Raw genomic sequence first — 21,742 nt, 5'->3', positions numbered from 1 at the left:
TATTTTCTGATTATTGTAAGGAGGGTAAGCACCTTGACCAGAAGCTTTGCAAAACTTACAACATGCATCATTATCACATCATAGAGTAAACAAGACAAAATGTACCAGCTGCCAGCCAGGGACAGCCCGCCACACGCCCCTGTAGAATGGAACTCACATAAAGCCAATACTCACTTTGAGGTTGTTTCATATATTTTACTTACTGTTTGCACAGCCAACATCCAGCTGAAAATGCATTCTGAACCACCTAGGCAATGACTAGTATTTGGGGAAACGAAGATTTTAAAAAAAAAAAAAGGTCTAAATTCTTACCTTGAATTTGCCCAGTCTTCGTGGCAGCAATGGTTTATTGAAGACATTGTGGTAGAGCATTCCTTCATGATGCTAGTTGAGAACTGCAATTCAGTAACCTCGATTTGTCAACACCAAGATTCAATGGAGGGAAAAAAAACCCACCAAATGCAAAATCATTTCAAGATGAGATAAAATGGTTAGGAGACATCAGAAGAACAGGAAAAAAAACGTAATACATATTCCAAACCTCACTAGGTATCTTAAACATCAAAGTCAATATTATGTTTCCAAAATATTTATTAATTTATCAAAACAACTTGGTGATTTCTCAGCAATACATCTATATTCTGTTATAAAAATGAGAAAATATATAAACAAAAACACTATAACGCATGGTTGCGAACAATTTTAAAATTACCTGGGCTTGTATCTTTTTAAATTACTGATGTGACCGTGCATTGTGGTTCCCAAGCCCTCAGAGCATGGCTCGGTGGTTAAGTGGAGAGGCCTTGTAACTCTGTGTGAAAAACTGCTGTTGCATTTATTGTGTGTTGCTATACTCAAACGAAAGCCTACTTGAATTCCTTCAACAATGAGTGGAAATTTCTTTCAGCCAATCTTTCTTCACAATTACGCAGCCAACTGACCAAGACTGATAGATCCATTTACGACAAGGACGATTCCTTCAAGTGTTTAGCAAAATCCAAGGGTTTGTGAACACCAGTCTCACTGATGTGATGCTGAAGCTGTTTGTTTAGCTCTTCATCTATAAATGAATCCACATGTGAGAACGTATCCTGAAAAATTACAAAATATTAGTCACATTACTAAACAAGGCCAGTATGTGTTTCCCATGCAGGGCTTAACTTGCAGTCCTGTTTCTCTCCCATGCCCCTGGTCATCTAGACCAGCCCCGTGGAACTAGCTCACGGATACCTGGCCCGCCAGTTTCACTTGGCTAGGAACAAAGCAGTGTGTCGGGGAGTCCTTCGTACGCTCATGTTTTTGGTGAGGATTTTTTGTTCTGTTGTAAACTGGGCTTTAGAAGAATACCTACTACCCATAGCCACAGCTTCCAGCTCCAGAGGCGCTTACAGGCTGCTTCCTGTTCACCACACCTTATAAAAATAGATCAAGCATCTCCGATCAAAAGGTCAGTGAAAGCAATAACGCTGACAGTAAAGGCTGTGAGTCAGAAAGGAGTGCCCTGACCCAGCCTCACGAGACCCCTTCTGCCTGCACCCACATCTGGAGCCCTTTCCTGGTGCTCACATGAGGAAGGTCACGCACATGATTTATACTGCCCTGTTAAAGTCTTAACACTCACGTAAGCGGGTGGGTACTTTGTGCACTCAGGGATGAATGAGACCCTCTCTTTAGTGGTGCACAGGGAAAGAAAATTCCAATTCAGAGCTGCTGGCAACAGAGGGGAAGTGCTGACAGGCAGCATGGCACACAAAGGAAAGCATGCAGGACTGGTAGGGTAAAACTGGCAGTATCTGCTGCCAAAATTTGTTAAAACAAGCCAAACAGCCGGACAGTAGGCAAGACCCCAAGGTAATTTTCCCGGTTATGTCCATTATAACGACCTATGGGCACTTTGTTCTGTTATCTTCCTCCTCCTTTGTTTCTGCTACCTTAAAGAGCTTGTGTACTTTCTTGTTCAAGCACTACACAATCCCTCTCCTATCTGTTGTTGCCAGCCTTGTTCTGTCAGAGCGGTAGAACACCCTAGCAGGACAGATGTAGCAAGAAGTCATTGTAAAATGACAGAGTAAGTAAGTACAAATCCATTTCCAGAAGTTGATTCGTTAAAATGGAAGAAAAAAATATGCTCTCAAGGCTTTAACTGACATTACTGAGTTACAGATTGGAGGCCCTAACACAGTTAATTAATAGGTTATAACGTTTTCATTAGGAAGAAAGAAAATTAATTATCACTTTTTAAAGGACACACCACTCAGTGGACATTTAATGGAGGCTGGCATCTGGGACACATCCAGTGCCAAGGATCCAAAACGCATTCACCTGTTTCTCCTCTTTATACATTAGCTCTTTGTTCCCTTCAAATTTACACGTTAAAAGCTATAAACTGACACTAATGGGGAATCAGTATCCTCCTACATACTGAATCAAGGGCTCTGGAAATGGAGCTGTCCTGCCAACTACCCACACTGGGGAAAGACAGCTGGCTTTTTATTACTGCTTTTTGAACAAACATTAGTTCATCATTACAGAAAAGGGACAAGAAATCTGCACTGAGCCACTGTGAAGTGCAAAAGGCAAGTAAAACAATAGCTACCACATTCATCTCGCTACATTAACTGATGCTATAGGAGGTGGAACTCTTCATACAGCTTTTCTTCCTTCTTTACAGGCAGTGCTACCTTATGCCAGTTAAAAAAAATACTTGACACAGAAAGTACAGGAAACCAGAAAGCCAAACCAAGGGTGCTAATGCCCGGGCACTGCATGGCGAGCCAGCAGATGCAGGGTATAGCGGTATATCATCATTAAAAAAGGACAAAGAGAGGCAAGGTGGTACCTTTCGTCTGGGTGTTACTGATGCAACAGGAGGATTAAAGGTCATTCCTCTTATGCTGTATGCCTCAAAAAGTTCTGTAGCAGGCCTATAGCAAAAACCACAGAGAAAGAAAAATGGCATTAGATGCGTTCCTAAATAATATATCACCAAATCAAGAGCAGCTTCTCCCACACATACACTACATTCACACCCTCCACCATGCTTTACGAGAACTCCTCAGAGTAATGAGCATCACCTGGAAAAGACAGGAAGCCAACAGCTGGGAACCACTGCAAGTAAAAGCAAGTAAAATGTGTCTGAATGCTCCAGTGGGGCACAGAAGAAGAAATGGGACACCAGCAAACTGTTCTGTTGGCTTGCCAGCACTTGATGCAGTCACTGCTTGCCCTCCACATAATTGAAAAAGTTAAAAAAAAAAAAAGATGTGGATAAAGGTTACCTATCCGATACAATCTGCCTGAATTTCCAACAGTTCCTTACCAACAGGTTTAACGAAAACTAAGCAGCCACGGGAGAACGCAGAAGATCATCACACGGGAAAAGAACTGGTTAAAAGACAGGAAACCGAGGATAGGAGTCTATGATCAGTTTCTGCAGTGGCAGGAAGAAACTAGATTTCCACAAGGTCTGTGCCAGGGCTGGTGCTTTTCAACGCGCTCAAAGATGAGCTGGAGAGTACCAAGTTATTTGCAGGAGTAAGAATGAGTTGCCTGTGAAGAGCTGCAGATAGACTGTATGAGATGGTCAGCAAAATCGCAAATGGAATTTGGGGGTGTGGAGTGGTGGTGGAAGAGAAGAGCAATCTTAGCATCTCAGCATAAAAACGACAGGCTCTGAGCTGACCACTATCACTTTAGGAAAAAAATATTATTCTTACAATAGGGATTGTGACCTTAATGCTGTCTGACGTTAGAAAGAAACAGACAACAGAATATAGTTACAGCAGCATATAAATCCACAGATCACTCACATCTCAACTACTGCATCCCAGTCCCCCATTTCCTCATCTTGAAATACTTGAATTGGCAAAAGTTCAGGAACAGGCAACAAACACGATGAAAAGTATGGAACAGCTCCTGCCTGGGCCAGATCCCTTCAGCCGGAAGAGATGGCAGATGGAGGGAGGATATTTATGGAGGCTACCAAGTCAAGTGAGGCACCGAAAGAGTAGGCTGTTCATTTCACCTCCCAGGACAAGAACCAGGGAACCTGATGCATGCTGGCACCAGACTCAAAACAAAAGAAAGCAGATCTTAACGTAACGAGCTGTGAACTCATGGAACTCCTACCAAACAGTGCTGTATTTGCAAAATGCATGCTTTGGTTCAAGGGACACTGAACAGTTTTGAAAAGAATTCCACGAACAGGTACTAAACAGAGAATGGTATCAGGCTGACCGGCTTCCCCCGGCTGAAACCAGTCGGAGGACAGGACACTGCTCAGAGCATGTATCTTACATGCTTGCTCTGTTTTTACGTTTCCTGAGGCACCTGCCTCCACCACTGCTGAAGACAGGATGCTGAACTAGATCCTTAGTCTGAACCAGGATGGCTGTTCCGACATTTTAATATACTGTGGACCTTATGCTGCAACTTGGATTTCCAGTGCACACTGGACAGCCACTGTTCTGTGATCCTGATCCCTATTCAGATCAGGGCTGCTGATGCAGATATTTTGCTCCTGTGGGAAGAAAGCACACTGCACTCAGATTTTTACCCTTGTCACAGCCTGGCAACAAGCCTCAAAAGGAAAAAAAAAAAAAAGCCAAAACCCAACAAAGGCAGCCAACATTCTGTACTGGCAGAAGAACAAAGGAAGTGAGTTTGAAGAACAGAATCTTCTAATTTTATGGATAATTACTTTTAGGGATTCCTTTAATAAAGTATGAGCAACAGCTACTTTTCAGGGCACTCTTTTTAAAAGCAGAACTCTGATAACTCACCTTTGGCTCAAATCAAGTGAAAGAGCTCCTGAGCCTTCAGTTGGAGCTCCAGCAATAAGGTGAGCTGCGAACTTCTGCACCGTTGGATGATAGTGTCTCTGAAAGAAAGGAAGAAAGAAGGCAGTTGACTGAGGGATAAGAGATAATATATTTATCTATGGATTCTCACATTTATTTCCCATTCAGTAAGATGGAAGTTTCTGCTTTTGGTTCAGATAGAGAAACTGAGCACCCCAGATTAGGCAGTTTCTGGCGTTGAGTGAATGAGAACACCCAGTCATATATTTATTCACTAGTATGTCATGCTGTCAGCCTAACTGTCCACAGTTAATCTAACTCCTACTCCCAGAAGGCAAAGAAAGGGCACAGGAAGCCCACCCCAAGCCACAAACTCTAAATGCTGGCTGGAGTGACAGATAAAGGTGTCAATTACTTCTTGGAGAAGGGCTGGACTGCAGGGGAACTTAACAGATTGAAAAAGCCTCCAAAGGAGTCTCACTAAGCAACCTGCAGTAAGATCCAGTGTGGCACTAACATATGGGATGTGTAACATCCCTTTTCAGCTCATTCCTTCCCTAACCACTGGGCTGCTGTTCCTCTTTGTATGGAACAGGCTCATGTCGCCCAGATTTCACTGATAAGCCTGAAGACCTCTGTTCTCTATTTGTGTAAAGCATATAAACATTTAGCAGCTATTTGCTGCTGACTTTTACTTCTCAAATCACTCAGCTACTCACTAACCTGCAGTAAATGCAGCTCCCACAGAGCTGTGTTCTGAGCATTGCAATGCTCTGGTTCATCTAGTTCTGGGAGATAAACGCCGCTGCCTTGAGATTCGTTGTCTAGTAGCAGGTCCATCTTTGGGAATGTCTACAACACAAAAAAAAGGACTGAGTTGCTGATATTACATGTCCAGTTATAACATGGTTAAGTTCAGGATTCATTCCATGTTATTTGGTCTCAGCAGCATTTAAGGATACTGTTTTCATGATTCTCACTTAAGATCCTGCAAAATATTTTGCATAAAATCGATTTGTCAAAAAATTCAACAAGCTTTAAGCAGTGAGCTAAAAATTCCAACAAGTAAAACTTACTTGCATTAATACCCTGTTTGTTGCCAAGATCCCAACACTGGAATTTGGAAGTACGTGAAGAGCGAGCGTGGAAAGTCGCTTTAGGAAAGCAAGAGCTCGTTGCTGGGAAACTTGCTTTCTCCGCTTGGCAAACATGACATCCAGGCACTGGAGCACAATCCCTATATCATCATTGGTACCACCTCAAAAGCAGAATTTCATACAAAGAGTAAATAACCATTTCGAGGAACATACAGCTAAGCAATGTGCTACTGACTGTGCACCGGAACCTGAGAAACACTACGAAAGCCAAGAGGTTCAAACGCAGCGCTAATGCGATACGGACATAAGCATCCATCCCTTTTTGGTAAAAACAGTCCAGCTTTGAACAGAAAAAAACCGTATCATTGTTTCTGTGCTCCTTTCTAAGAAAATATTTGTTCCATCAAAAATTTCTAAACATTAGGGTTCAAATACTAACTGCTTCTAACTGCATTTATTATATCACCTTTTATAAATTGTTAAACAGTTCAAAGATTTAGTCTTTTACCCATCCAGATTTGTAGAATGTTTCTTCTCAATCCTTCCTCCTTAGTGAATACAAATTTATTAAGTTAATTAAAATTATGTTAATTTCAAACTTTATAAGTATCTTTTTCAGAAACTATTCAGCTTCTCAGAATTATTAGAAAATTTAGATTAGAAAATTAGAACGTCAGAATTATAAGAATCAGAAATATAAACCAGATTTTAGAAAACAATTTAAATTGAAATTGTTTTTAAAATTATATCAGAAAACCCAGAGATTTTTCTCTATTTGAGAAAAAATAGAGACTTTTTAAATTGCCACATAAGGACGTCAAAAAACTTAAACTGAGGGCAGGATAAATACTTATCCAAGATCACACACCTGGCACTCCCTAATGAAGTGACACGATTAGAACCTGTGACCATGTGTTGCAATAATACTGCTAGTCTTTGAATTGCAGTAGTGCAATGTGCAACTTGAGAAAAAAGTGAATTAAAACAGACAGTCATCTTTTCAGAACTCAGGTATCTTAAACCAACTGTAGTTTATTAACACTGTATTCAGGCTATGGTACCAAAAAAGCAAAATAAACTTAACACTGAAAATAAGAATGTGGAGTTACCTGCGTGTAGGCTGAACAGTGTCTTGTAAAGGTGTGTGTAGAATTTCATCGGATCAATGTTAAGAACATCACCTATTAACATAATCCGAAATAAATACATTTACACCATTAATTTATCAGACAATATTTTTTGAAAGTTTGCTTTTAAGTATCTCTTACCTTGACCAGAGAGTATATGAAAAGCACTGAGAATGCAGTGAAGACTCTCACGATACCTTAAAACCTAAGAATATAAACTGATTAAGTACCCAGAAAAACATAATCTTAAGAAAACCGTAATAAAAGTGAGCTCAACTTACCCCAGATGCAATGAGAGAATGAAGGACAATTAACAGGTCATCAAAAAATTCCACATTTATGAGATGAGCAAACCTTGAATCAAAGAGATTTTTATTTTTAAGTTACAGTCATCTGCAAACTCAGTTCAAAGTATTTTGAACTGTCAAAATCTGCACTTTAAAAGCGAAGCTAAATCAAATGCTGAACATCTATTATCTTCACATAGATGGATGATTCAGCCCCCAGCTGCTAATCACGGCTTCCCTACAGCACTAGAGACATGCTCGTGTTCTTCAGGAAGTAATCAGACAAAATAACGGAATCACATCACACCCTGCTGGGTTTACATTGCATCAATTCTATCATGGGAAATTTCACATCACATTGAAATGTTTTAAGAAGTAGGTGAAAACTTCAGCAGAGAAATAAAAGAATTTAAACAAATTTCTCAGGGACAGTCTTCTCTCAGTGCTTATAAATCCCTTTCAAAGTCAAAAATCCCTTTAGTGCTTTAGGTCTTTTTTAACACACAAAAAAGAAGATGGACTTAGTTCTTACTTTGCAAGACCTTCTAGCACAGCTGGCAAAAGTGGAGACTTCTGAGCTTTCTTCAAGATTCTAAAGTAAGTTACAAATACAATATTCAAGGTCTCTGTGTGCTGAAGGAAAGAAAAGAAAATAAAATACTTAAGCATGGAAAACAGACATTTCTACTCACTTAAACTCAACTGAAAACGTTCCTCTTTGTCCAAACCTGCACTCAGGCCTTCCACACCAGCCCTGGCTGCCATCTATGCTACTCTTATGCTGAAAAGCTCAAGCCCTCCTCTCCTGCCCCCTACTCTGTCCCCTCACCCTCACCCAGCTAAACAGCCTCTCTTCCTGTCAGTCCATGCCAACCACACTCCTTTGCTTAAAGGCTGTTCTGAGAGGCTGGTAAAAGCCATCACATAGTTACATATGACACAGGAACAGGACATGTGGAGGACATACGTCAATGGATTAAAATACTTTTGTGTGCAGAAAAGAGAAGGAAAGAGGAATGGCTAAATTGGCTTCCCTGGGTAAACTGAGAGGACTTGATTTACTAAAACCTAGACCTCTGGCACAGGCAAAGTATTTGTAAGCTGCCAACATTATCTAGAGGTGTGGAATGCTGGCAGGTTGGGTTGGAGGAGAGACACTTGGCTACAAAAGGGTTAAGAGCTGCTACTTTGCAAAAATGGGAAAATAATCTCTAAATTACTTACCAGCTTCAGTTTTTTTTCTTTACTTTCTGACGCTTCTGCTTCCAAGAGTTCTCGTTCCAGTTTCTCTTCTGCTTTCCTCCACTGAAAACATACAGTTGATTTTAAGAAAACAGATTAAATATTTCCCACCAGCCTGGATATCCATGTTCCAAAGATCCCCAGAGAACAAATCTTCCATGCTTGGTGAGTTGCTTAAGTCACCCTGTGACGCTACAGGGTAACCAATTTGGATATATCCCTTCCTATCAGAAACAATCAAAGGTGTTATCAACACCGGAAAGAGAAAAAAATTGGGAAGGTAATTAAATTCCCTGTAGAACCTTATAAATATTCAAGTACAATGCAAACACTAATCACTGATGCTGAGAGTTAGCTGCCAACAGGAGTGCAATCATTGCTAGAACAAATTGCTACGTAAAGTCACTGAAGTAGAGCGTGAGAAAGCACACATCATACCTTTCTTTGCATTCTTGAAAGATTTTTTCTCTTCTCTTTGTAAGTCATGAACTTTTTCTTTGGTGCAATGTCTTCAGAATCTTTTTGTAATTCTACCTCTTTAATTCTTAAGTGAAGAAATACTTTTAACACCTATTGCAAAATTGAATGTAAAAAACAAACAACCCACAATGAAAGGTGATCCACAACAGAGGAACGGAGAGCATAAGAAATCCTGAATTCCATTCAGGCTAGGGGGCTTTGCCGGTCCAAGGTTCATCTGTTTACTGCCCTCCTGCTCCTTCACAGCTGTATCTCTCATCTCTGCTCTCAGTTCCTTCCCATTCCAGCACTGTCCATTTCTATCCATTCCTCCATCTGCCTCTCTCACTTCAAGTTTCCCTGCCTGACTTAACCCATGTCTCTGTCAAAAGATGATCTCCTCCCAGTCTCCTTCCACTACCCCACATTCCTCTTTCTAACCCTCCGGCTTAGCCCACTCCTAAGCTGCCTGTGTTTTGACAGTGAGGAAATTCTGCTTGTCTGGAGCCAGCAGCTGCACTAAACCTTAACTTTCAGATTTTTTTTAAGCCACTGACAGAAGGAAATTGTGTAGTACAACAGAAAGACTCTTACCTCAGGTCTGACATCATAATTTCTACCCCTCACAAGGCCAGAAATGACCTTAACTACTCCGAGTGAAGCATAGCCCAACTTGTCTTGTTTGAAGAGCTTCTTAACTGCCTCAAAGCACAGTTCAGAAATCTGAAAAATGAGTTCAAACAAATCCTTCTGTAAAGCCAAGTCTACGACAACAGCTAACTGATAATACAAATGGTATTTACTAATTAGAAAGTGGACAGAGCCTGGAAAATAGTGAAAAGATATGGCCACAAGATCTGCATATTGTGGAATAAAGCTCAGAAATAGATTCTTTTTCATACAAAACAAGAACTCTTTCCCTAATCAGAAAATCACTTACCATTTTTGATGCATCATTCATGAGTGGAACAATGAGAACAATGATGTTGTTGTGGAAGTTGAAGTGGGGTAGGGCCACAAGCAGCTCACACAGACACTTCACTGCAATCTCTGCTAGACCTTTATATGCTTTTAATGAGATGACATTGCTTTTCTTCAACTTCCTTTGCTTCCAATCTGTGCAAAATATTTTTAGTGATTACTGTTGAGATTGGAGGGAAGCTTCTAAATATTTACATTTTTAGTTATTGCAGGCATTCTCCTACACACTTATATGAAACAGTACTTGCATGAAAAACAGAAGGCAGCATCAATTGGAGGAGGTTAACTGCGATGCTGCGAACAATTTTGTGTTTACTACAAAAATAGGAAAGTGTTGGCCGTACCTTTAATTGTTTGTTCCAAATTTTCCAAGTAAAATTTATATTGGCTCACAAGGCCTTCTTCATATTCTCTCAGTTTCTGAGTTTCTTTTTTAACCTGTAAACATAATACACATGAAATTTTATTTGGAGAGCTAAATCCTGAAATTAGCTAGTGGTGGAAAAAACCTGAAGTTTTAAAACAAGTTATCAGATAACCAAGTAGTTTTTTCTTCCAGACAGACATTCCTGGAAATGCATTAAAAATATTTCTACATATTTCTCTACATGTGCTTGTGCTAAGAGGGCTTTTTCCAACTTGGCCAATTTCATTTATAGGTACTGAAGTGGAATTTGTAACTAGATGTTATTTTAAAGCCATGACTCTAAACTTCACTACCTATATTCAAGAAACCTTCTAAAGAATTGGTGAGAAACAAGCTCCAGAAAACAAGTTATTCTGCATTGGTTCAGCAAATTATTGAACACATTACACATAAATCTGTGCCAGTTACATGACAATGTTGCGTAATTTACTTTCTTCCTAGTCCCTTCAGTGTGACACAAAACACCATCCTATTCTGAGGTCTATGATGAAAGTCACACGGGTTTGGTATGCTGCTTTCATATACTGTGTTTTCCCTCCATTACCACGAGCGTGTCATCTACATAATGAAGGAAGTACAAAAGAATTAAAGAATCAAAACAAAGACCTCTGCCCCTGAAAGTGTCACAGTTTCCAGATTTCCACAAGTACTTGTGTATTTGTCACCCTTCACTCAAAACTACAAATTTAAACAGACCAGTATTAGTATTTCGCATAACTTAAGATAATCTGAACTACTCACAATACTCTATAAAGAAATTTGGTATTTCACCTTGGTAGCTTTTTCTGCTTCAGTCAGAGGCCGAATTTTGTAAGAAGGTGCAATATCTTTGAATATCTCCATCAAAGAAACCATGACCAGCTTCCGAACAATCACGGCCACATTAGGATCCTGTTCCATCAGCATGGCACGCAGCTCCTTCAACTTTTTAATCTGATTAAGAAAAGAGACAGACGAAGTCAGCTGAAGAACACCCACAAACCAACGCACAAGCACAAGGTACGTCTCAGCAAAAGTGTGCCACAAGAAGCATGCCTCATTTTTAAAGACTAGAAAGAGAAAAAAAGTAACTCAGCAGTTTCTCAGACTCTACTTAGCACTGCATGAAGACACAAGAAATGCTAGAAGTCCCAACAAAATTTTTATCTTGGGAATGTCCAAACTACCCTGCTATTACAAACTTGCACAGAATTATAGCAAATGACGAGCATATCCTGAAACACTGAGAACTATCAGATACAACCATGAAATCTGAGCTTAAGGGTCATGCTTAAGGAGCAAGGTAGTTTGGACAGGAAATACCACAGACAGTATTATTCTTAAAATCACAAATATTCAGAGGGACAAATTACAACTGCACAGAGCAAACACAGTCACCTGGATCTTCACCAGATTCAAATCCTTTGTACCAACCTAGGGCAGCAGTTTCATTGTTTGCCACCCCCAATAAGTGATACAACACTGACCTTTTTCCGTGTACTACTCCTGTATTTTTCTGCTTTTGCTATTGCTTGGTCACTCCAGATCTTTATTTATTGACTTACTGCACAGCACAGGCCCGCACACATGCACATCAAGTAAATGCTACCTACATTGTTGTCTGGCTCAGCGAGAATGGCCGATGCTAAGGCAGCTATGTGCGTCTTCCTTTCCTGCAGCTTTTGTCTCCTTTGAGCAGCCATTTCCTCAGGAGTGAGGACAGGCAGGGGTTCTTCATTAAAGTCTAGCACAAGGTGTGAGAGTTAGAAAGCGGGTCACTAGAGAAGCCACTTAACAAATACCATATTGCAAACTACAGTTCTAGATCCTGCGTTTAGATGGGTACGTGGTAACACCACACCAGAGTAACCCATGCAGTTCTACAGTAAAAGAAGCTTCAAGAATGACCTTGCTAGAGCTTGTATTAACCCAGAGATTAATTTTTGCTCCTCTCCAAAATCTTATGCTTGCCAAAAAAAATGGCCCCAATGTTTCTGAATCTGCAAATGGTATTCTCTAAGTATAGCGGGAACACACTGAGCATACTCATCTGTGCTGAACAACAGAAACTCAGCGTAGGACCCCAACTGAGCCAAGAAACTGCAGTGCTCTACAATTCGCAGCAAATTATTCACCATACACTTTTTCTTTTAAAAATACAATTGTTTTACTTGCATTTTCTGAGTATTATGTCCTACAAGTATGTCCTTCCCCAACTTCAGAAAATATTTAGAGAATAATGACCCAGAAGTGGCAGAGTTACAACTGCAACTGTTATTTGAATATGGCTCTTAACTGGATAGCAAACTGCAAATCAAAATCTAAATTTCCTGGTATTCTGACATTTTAAGTAGAAAATTTCAAAGACAAAGGCAGACACTCAAAAGCTTACAGAAATCTGTGTCCTGAACTGCATTTCAAAATGATCTCAGAATAATCAAACTAGAACCACAGCATATTTCTTTAGGTAAGACCAAGGTTTCCCTTCTCCCTAGCAAAGATGACACAACTGATAAAAAGAACTTCATGCAAACATCAGTTCCAGGTGAAAATCAAAATCATTTTAAAGAAACAGATTCTGAAGCTGGCTGTTCCTCAGGTCCTGGGATCCTAACAGGTAGGAAAGCCAACTCTGAATCACTGTTATGCTTTGGGGGAAACATGGTGATGAACATATTAAAAAACACCCTAAACAAAATACAATTAAATTACAAGCTTCCTTAGGGAACAGCAAAGTGCTCTTCAGATATGTCAGTGTTTTAGAAACAAACAACAAAAAGCAAACAAGATGTTTTACTACCCTCTGCTTCCTCCATTTCTTCCGTATCATCTTCGTCTTGTGCAACATCAAGAACTGCAAAAATAGAGTGTTTAGTGTCAAGCATGTAATAAACACTGTGGGATTTTAAAAGAATAAATTATATACATCTTGGCTACTATACTGCTTCCAGTATCTGTGTCTTACCTGGCTTTTCTATAGTTTGAGGAATAATGCCACCTTTGTCTTTGATGGGGAGCAGATGGATGAGTTCTTTTTCTGGCTCAGTCTGTATACGTCTTGGCACCTTCTCATATTTGTCAATCACACTTTCATGTTTTCGTTTTTTGACGTGAACAGGTTCACTGAAAAACACAAGGCAAACTAAATGAATTAGCCATCTAATTAGCCATGAACCATGTATGACAGTACACTAGCTGGATTAAGTGTCCGCACTCAGAAAAACAAATAATGGCTGATCTTATTAAGTGGAATGTGTTTTCACCATTGACACCACCGGTCACCACTCAGTCAAACAATGTTAATGTGGATCTGTACAGGATCTTCGAATTCAGGACAATACAGTGCTTCCCATCTCCTTTTTATAGAAAATTAAATGTGAAACAAGTAACGACAAAATGAGATTTAGTTAATCTGGCAGGTCAGCCAACTTTGTGCATTTTGAAATGTTGGCATACGAGTGTAAACACACGCATGCATGCACAATGGTTGCATTGATTTTGAATTTACAAAAAAAAATAATTAAGGGTGGAACTGCTTATAGTACAGGCATACTATGAAGAGTGTTATCTGTTCATCTTATTAAAAACCCAAAAGCCAGGGATAAAGGATCACATTGTTGAAGCCACATGGTCTGTCTTATAACAGGAACACTGCTTTTGTTCTTGTAACGGGCAAAGTTTCAACTATGGACATCTGAAGGACTCTGAAAGCTCTAGGCTCAGAGACTGCTAGGGTTCATAAAGTAAAAATCACTTGTATGAGAATTAGCTTTATATCTCAGAGTCTACCCAGATTCCATGCACACAGGACACGTTCAACCTATGCATGCACTGTAAGGACAGTGCACCAGCCTCAGCCTTCTGTCCTTGTGCAGAGCAAACCTCTCCTGTGTACCCAAATCCTACTCAACGAGCACAGGAATTCTACACGTCTGTGATTGATCTGTCGTGCATGAAGAAAATACAGCTGCTGTGAAAACAAGGAAAATTCTGGGTCATACCAGACATCTGGAAACCCTAGTACTAGCTGATGTGTTTTGACATGGCACTGCTCCCACTTGTGTAGCAGTAAGGGACTCAGGGACCCCTCAGGGTAAGGCAACGGTGAACAAATCAGACGAACCTTGTAAAGGCAAACATCCCTTGGAAACTTGATTTCAGCCCTAAAATATTAAAAATTTTGGAAAAGAGTAAATAAGATGCAAAGCAGAAACTATTAGGGTGTCGGCGCAGCCTGTCCCTCACCCAGGCCAGAGTGCTGTTTTCCTGCCTCCCTCCCCACTGTGCTCCCCCACCGCATGAGTAGGCGCCCTGGCATGGCTGAGGCTCACTAAAAACAACCCTGCGTAGCCCTGTCACGAAGAACTCCACCAGCAAGCAAGCAGGACCAGGACCCTCTCACAGCACAAACAGCCTAGTGTCTCCCTTAAGACGTCCCACAGCCTCGCTCTCTCCTACCCTGCCTTGACTTCTCAGCTGATGCTTAACCAGGATGTGATAATGAGTGGGGCAGTGCACATTGTTATTTACCCCAACTCTGTGCTAACTTTTACCACTACCACTATCACTCTTCCACTCACTCTTCTGCTCACTGGGAAAGCCTGGGTCACACCCCACTCTCCAAGGGTAACAGAAATAATGCAGTGTGGTGTACCACCCTTCACGTAAGTATATAAAAACATAAGTATTTAGTCTGTGCTAATATGAACATGTAATTTATAAGTGAGGTAGTATTTGACAAGTTCTTAAGAATTATTACAGTTGATCAGAGTAAAGCAGATTAAAAAGACAAATTCTCCAGTTTAAGGGAACACGGTGAAAGGGCCTAAAGGCTAGTAACAGCAAAACAGGTAACTATCCTTCTGTGTATTTCACCATGAACTCTACCTCACACCTTGCTCCAGAAAACTGGTAATGTATTTTCTGTATGAATGTTTTGGTGTTGCATGTGTTCACAGACATGGCTTCCAGAACCTTGTTGTTTTTTTTTTTTAACAGCCATTTGTAATGCAATATGGAAGTACCGTGGCCCAAAGTCCAGGGAACGTCCTGAATACTTTCTATAGAAAAAAAGACTCTGTATGCAGATTAAAGCTTTTCTTTCAGTTTGAGGAATGCTACTCATCTCTCACCTCACAGCCAGGCACCTCACTGGAAGGGACACTGTGCAGAAACAGTACCCTGAAGGTCAGGCAGAGCAGGTGAATGTACTGATACACATCAATACATTAATACTGAATGTGCTGACAGTCTAAGGAAACACTAAACTGGAACTGCAAAGAAACACCAGACTGACAGAGACCTCCTGATATGTGTATTACATGACATATTAATTACACATTAACCACAACAAAGCTGAATTGGTACGAAGAGTAGACATCGCAACAACACTCACTTAGAAGAAAGATCTCTGGTTAAAAAGGATGCCTTTTGAGCCAAATCCTCCATTAACTTTAAGTCATCTTCATCCATCATGTCCAGTGGAAGAGCATCTTCTTCCTCTTCTTCTTCCCATTTTTGAGCTATTTTAGAAGATGATGGGTACAGATTAAGATCCTGTACGTCTATTCAAACTGAAAACCTAGCCCTGCTTACCCCTCTGAGACCATTTTACACCTTACTTCAACCTTGAGCTCATCAACCTTCACACACGTTTTGTGTTACTCTAGCAAACTGCCCCTTTATTGTGACATCCAATAATGGTTAGAGCAAACACATTTCTACCACCTCCAGCTGTCAGATCTTGTTGTCAGAACGGCTACATTTTATATTTTTCATAACTCTCCCTTTCTTTCCTTTAAACAAGAACAGAAATTATTTGTACACGGAAAATGAAATGTTGTTTTCTTGAATCATAATTTTACAATATGGAGCAGCAGGATATTTAGTAACCCTCATACCTTTTCACTTACAAAAAAACTCTGAGCACTTACCAACTTGTTTTTTCTTGCATTCTTCCAGTGGAAAAGGTTTTCTAGAGATAGCATCTCTGACAGCCTCCCTTAGCTTCTTCTGTTGTTTTCGATACTTCTTCGCAGCACTCTGCTGCTTGTACTGTTTATTCTTTAATTTGTTGTCAAGTTTTATCTTACTAGTTCTCAGTAACTTGCGAAAGCTTGGAACTCGTTTTGTGTTTTTTCTCTAGGAAACAAACAGAATCTACAAGTAACCAACATATTCATAGCCTTTGTAAAATTTATTTCATAGTTTCAGATCTCATTAAGTTCATACTTCTATAGGGGCTGAAGAACGTTGTTTCTTCCAAACGGTATCATCAGTTAGCTCCAAATTTACCCAACTGTATTAAATTTTTGAGAAGAGAGACCTGCGAAGAATCTTTTACAGAAACATGGACAATTTTTTTTACTAAACCCTATGTCCATCACTTTTAGACACATGAACGCTCAAAACTATCGTAAACACTGTTCTTTGCCCTGTGTGCTCCCAAGCACTCTGCCTCCTCTCTTCACAATGCCACTCTTCCCCAGCACACGATACAGTCAGGCGGGTCTGGTACAAGGCTGTAGCCTCAGGCAAACGCCCTCCTGCAGCACACTTCCCAAAGCTGAGCTCGGGTCTCTCCTGCCCCGAACTCTCCATGACCTGTAGCTATATGGAAGAGACAAGGCTGCCCGCTGCAAGGCTCAGAACAGCATCATTCGCAAGCTGTGTACGTGCTACAGGGGCTGTGTACAGGCTACAGGGGGGCACAGCAGTCACAAAAGAGAGGGCTCGGGGAAAGCCCAGAGGCACAGATCAATACAGGCGCCCCGTGCCAAAACCCCAAAACGCTCCCAGGAGCGTTCAGGGTGGAAACGGGCGCAGCGCAGCGGGGCACTGGAAGGCAAGGGCTGCGGAGGGAAAACGGGCCGCTGTATTAGGGTCCTCGTGGTGGCGGGGGTCCCTTTGGTAAGGGGACAAGTGGCTAGACTAGAGCGGGGCTCCTCGAATCTAGAATTTTTGCCAGTTCACCTTCACCTTCCCTTTCTAGATTTGATTACTGGGAAAGCGCCGAGGAGCCAGAAGCACCACCGACGCTTGTCCCTAAGCCCTAGACACAGCACCACGAGCTCGAACAGACACAGGCAGCAGGGCCCCTGCCCGCAGGTCGGCTCGGACTCCGGCTGCGCCCTCCTGACGCCAGCCCGCAGCCCCGGTGCATGCGGGCCGGGCACGCCGCGGACCACCCGGCTCCCTGCCAGAGCTCCGGCCCGCGCTCCTCGCTACAGCCACCGACGGCGACTCTTTTCTTCTTTCCCCCTTAGTTTTGGCCAAGCGACCCTCGCGAGGCGACAGGCGGAGGTGCGCCCTGCCGGGGCCCCGCTGCTGGCGGGAGGACGCCGCATGTCGCCGCCGCCCCGGAGCCACCACAGGAGCGCGGCCCCTCCCGCGGCGCAGGCCCAGCGGCCGCCTCCCGCACCCTCCCAGGCGGCCGCCGCCGCCGGCCCGGCGCGCCCCGCGGCAGCGGAGGGGGCCGGGCGCCGCTCCCCCGTCCCGCCCAGCCCCACCGCGGCCTCATACCGGCTTCATGGCGGCGGCCCCAGCGCGCCCGGTGCCGGCGAGAGGCGGCGGAAGTGCCGGGGCCGGGCCCGCCGCAGCCACAGCGGCCCCTGGCGGCGGAGGGCGGCAGCCGCCGGTGAGGGAGAGGGAAGGGAAGAGGGAAGCGGGAAACGGCTCCCGCTTCAGAAATAACGCTGTTTTTTGCCGCTTCCCGCCTCCGCCCCGCACCAAAACGCCCTCCGGGAGCGGAGCGTCCGCCGCCGAGCTCACCCCGAGCCTCCAAAGGAGCAAGGCTAAGGCCAAGGCCTAGCCCGCAGCCCCTCAGGGAGGCAAGACATGCAGGCAGGAGCATGCAGTAGAGCACACTCTTACCCTACTGCTGAGCGAGGTACAGAGAAGAACCACACCGCACCTCAGCTATAAGTTTTATTTACACAGGGATCGTTACTAGTGGTCTTTAAGGAAGGCTTGATCCTTCTATTTACAGTTATATACAGATTTATAGTTGAAAAGTAAGAAAACTGTACAAGATAACACAAAAATATAAGACAAATTGGATCCAATTAAAGTAGTGGATACATAAGTTAAGAAAAATCTGACATTACAATTTGAAATTTAAATGTTATGAGTAGTGTATATATATGTAGTTTTTAAACCAGATAGCAACGTAAGTTACACCACACTAAATCTTTACCCCAGTTAGGTAGACTCTGCTTTTAAACACCAGACAACTTGAAGCCTCCTGCACTTAAAAATACATAATGGTAATTTTGACTTGATTTCCACAGAGGGACCAGTTACAAAAAACCCACATGTAAGGAATTTATTTACATTAAATATTATCAAAAATGGACCAAGAGAGTGCAAGTGTTCCTCACCTGCAGTACTACCCATTTTAAATTTCCATCCCCTACTATCACAAGTTGTTGTACAGCATCTTCAAGAGTAGGAAGTGTTTGAAAACATCTGCCATGTTAAAGAATTCAGTATCACTAAACCAGATGCTTTTTGGATTTCAGTATTGCACAATAAAAGATAGTTTCAAAAAACATTCTGTCTGCATTATTCTGAAGTGTTTGAAGTGGCTGCTCCTTTGACAACACAAAGTCTGCAGGTAGCTTTGTCAGTTTCTAGTGTTCACCATTACGTACAAGTATTTCTTAGTTGGAAATGGCTCAACAAAAACAAAACTTCTGGTGGCAAAACCCTTTCACAGAATACCCACTCCATTTTTAATAAGCTGCACAACCAATACACCAAAACAAATGCTTAACACCACTTGCTTTGAAAGCTGTACACACTGAAAATAGCCCTGATCTTACCGCTGTTTAAAATTCAGATGATTTTTGCTCTAACAGGTTTGGGCACAATACTTTCACCATTCCTGAGTTAATTACGTTTGCCCAGACTGAAGAATGAAGCTGCAACTTAAAAAAAGACAGACAATACCCTTTCCCAAATTTTAACCATCTTGCACACAAACATACCAACCAACCTTATTTGGTCCTCAGTACTTTCGAATGGTTAATTTTGGAGGTAATATCTGTACCAAAGCATTTGGTTTGGATAGCAGTTTTGGGGCCTTAAGATTTAGCATTTCCCTCATCCCCCAAAAAAAGTGCCTTTGTGGTATTTGTAAAAAAAGTTATGCCTCAAAATTTTTTTTAAGTACCAACAGAAGTTATTACAAATGTTTATTGCATTGAGCTGATTCTTTTAAAGTATTAAATACGAGCTCCCCCGCTTCTCAGTTTCATAGGTTTTAGTATTCTGCGTGAAAACAAATCTTCCCACGACAAAAGCTAATACTGGCAAAAGAGTGAAGATTTCATCAGTTCATTACTCCACTGTGAGCTGTGTCTGTTTTCCGTCTTATTTTCACATTTTCTATAGTGCTTTACCACATAGAAGTAATATGAAAACTCCTTTGTCATCAAGTGGTTTTCCACATTTTCAGTCGACCTCAGCATTACAACGATTAGCTTTTCAGTGCTGGGCTATGGTTCTTGTCCCCTTCTTTGTTGTCCTTCATCAGTGAGGCAAACACCTGGAAAAGTAAATTATTTAATGCATACTAAAAAGCCAGTCATATAAAAAAGATCAATATTAACAACCACAATATTAGCATGGAAATTAATTTCCAGAATGAGACACTAGAAAAGGAGCACCCATTGCTCAGAAGTCAGACATGCAGCGTAAAGGAGTCATTAAGAGAAGTGCCCCATATACTCATGTGCCAACACATCTGTTTTGAGATGTATATACACACACAGCACCCAGGAAACTCACCTGTGCCCATTTTTTGTTACTATTCTGCATCTGAATAGCTGCAATACAACTAAAAAGCTTTTCTGATGTAATGTCTTCTGGAAGTTTTGTTAGAAACTGTGCTATATGAATAAAGTCCATCTGTAGGAGAATATCTTCATATAACCGAAGGATTCCTAACCCTGTCCGAAACAAAAATTCTTCTCCATCTCTACAGAAAACATCCCAGACACGACAGGCCAGATCAAGTGGTAATGACTTGCTGTAGAGTGTAAAAATCCTACAATTGAGAAAAAAAAGGCAGTTAAGTTTAATCTCTTTCAGAAAAATGAAAATACAACCTCCTTTAAATCTCAGTTCCATTAGCTCTGCTCTCAGAGTGAGCAGATGACAAATTATTTCATATGTTCTTATTTTTTCCACATTTCAAAGATCCACAGGACTCCAGTTTTTAAAGTCAGAACTCCTATTCTGAAATCCATCTCTTCGTGCTACAGGAAATCCTCCATTTGAAAGCCACCTCCTCTAGGAAGCTCTGGCAGGAGAGGTTACAAACATCTTTACACTCTAACAGGGTATAATATACAAATAAGAACATAATCCTTCCCAATCTTTAAGCCATACAATTTAGCAGCTCTGTTCATCATTTGTTTTCTAAACTTAATCTAAAGCCACAATCATTGCAACAGAAGTCTACATCCCACTAATGTACTAATGAGAATTCAATAATTACATTTCCGTGATATATTTTGAATTTCTATTCCCATTAAAAGCCGCCAAAATCTAAAGACAGTCACTCTTCTATTCTTACTGGGAAGAGTCCACTTGCATTTCTTGTTGCAAAGTTTATTTCTAAAAAGCATTCATTACACAGGGGCAGAGAGTTCAGTCTGCTCTATGTACCATATTGTGGAACCCCTCCCACAAATTTGTAGTGGTTCCTTTGATACAAAGCCCAGTGTTCCCTGTTTCCCCGTTATTCCTGCTGGGAAGTGATTCAGGAACCTCAGAACACTCCTTACTGCAGACTACCACCACCTCTTCTATACTCTCCCTTTGTAAGGGGAGCTCTCTGTCTCAAGCCAACTTTGGAACATGTGCAATAACAACAATCTTCATTTCTCACAGGTAATTGGAAGTGAACAATTCTAGTACTTTGTGCAGCAGCACTATTTCCGCAACATACACACCCCTCTCGATCTGCCTACGTTCTCAGGACTGCAGCACGCTCCTGACTCAATGCTGCTGTTGTAAAACCTGCCCCTGCTGAGGCTTACTGCTTACTGATAAGCTGCATCTTATAGCCAAAGTTCTTCATTCCCAAGTACTCAGATGACATGACATTTTTATATTCTTTAATTCCACCCAATTCAATTTACTCTACTAGAAACTTCTAAACCATATAATAATCCTATATGAAGCACATCCTGATCCACACGCACACTTATGAACAGACATTCCATATTTTGCAGCACTACACACACTTCAAGGATGCTTACATTACTGCCTTCCACTACAGGCACATAACGTAGTGTGGTACTCTCTGCTTTGGAGCATTCATTACTTCAAAACGTTC

The 21,742-nt window shown here is 41.5% G+C and overlaps 2 protein-coding genes across 6 annotated transcripts in view; both read right to left on the bottom strand.

Moving 5' to 3' along the window:
• Nucleotides 1–573: 573 nt before the first annotated feature.
• On the bottom strand, nt 574–17,986 carry NOC3L (NOC3 like DNA replication regulator). The gene is made up of 21 exons (XM_075108117.1): nt 17,920–17,986; nt 16,332–16,539; nt 15,794–15,920; nt 13,364–13,521; nt 13,199–13,252; nt 12,012–12,142; nt 11,191–11,352; nt 10,337–10,430; nt 9,952–10,127; nt 9,606–9,734; nt 8,991–9,122; nt 8,535–8,615; nt 7,843–7,943; nt 7,305–7,377; nt 7,165–7,228; nt 7,006–7,077; nt 5,876–6,057; nt 5,523–5,651; nt 4,782–4,879; nt 2,840–2,924; nt 574–1,091 (listed from the first exon to the last, which is right to left on the bottom strand). Exons 1-21 carry the CDS (start codon nt 17,926–17,928, stop codon nt 960–962), a joined length of 2,397 nt encoding a protein of 798 aa, XP_074964218.1. The 5' UTR covers nt 17,929–17,986; the 3' UTR covers nt 574–959.
• A 325-nt stretch (nt 17,987–18,311) lies between these two features.
• The window catches only part of TBC1D12 (TBC1 domain family member 12), a 46,417-nt gene continuing 42,986 nt past the window's right edge, over nt 18,312–21,742 (bottom strand). For all 5 annotated transcript variants that reach the window (XM_075107311.1, XM_075107307.1, XM_075107309.1 and 2 more), the window contains 2 exons: nt 20,188–20,446; nt 18,312–19,945 (listed from right to left, as the gene is read on the bottom strand). In XM_075107311.1, the coding sequence (XP_074963412.1) occupies nt 19,877–19,945; nt 20,188–20,446 (328 nt within the window). In that variant the 3' untranslated portion in view covers nt 18,312–19,876. The remainder of the gene's footprint in view (nt 19,946–20,187; nt 20,447–21,742) is intronic.

This window comes from Phalacrocorax aristotelis, chromosome 12 (genome assembly GCF_949628215.1).
Source record: "Phalacrocorax aristotelis chromosome 12, bGulAri2.1, whole genome shotgun sequence".
NCBI lineage: Eukaryota > Metazoa > Chordata > Aves > Suliformes > Phalacrocoracidae > Phalacrocorax > Phalacrocorax aristotelis.
The sequence above is the reverse complement of the archived record's forward strand: the minus strand, read 5'-3'. Positions and strand labels throughout refer to the sequence as shown.

Excerpts from the sequence above, each read along its gene's own strand:
- NOC3L (XM_075108117.1), bottom strand. Across the intron at positions 15,921-16,331 it reads ATGCAAGAAAAAACAAGTTG|CTCAAAAATGGGAAGAAGAA; the intron begins GTAAGTGCTCAG and ends CTTCTAAAATAG. Across the intron at positions 12,143-13,198 it reads AGAAATGGAGGAAGCAGAGG|ACTTTAATGAAGAACCCCTG; the intron begins GTAGTAAAACAT and ends ACCTTGTGCTAG.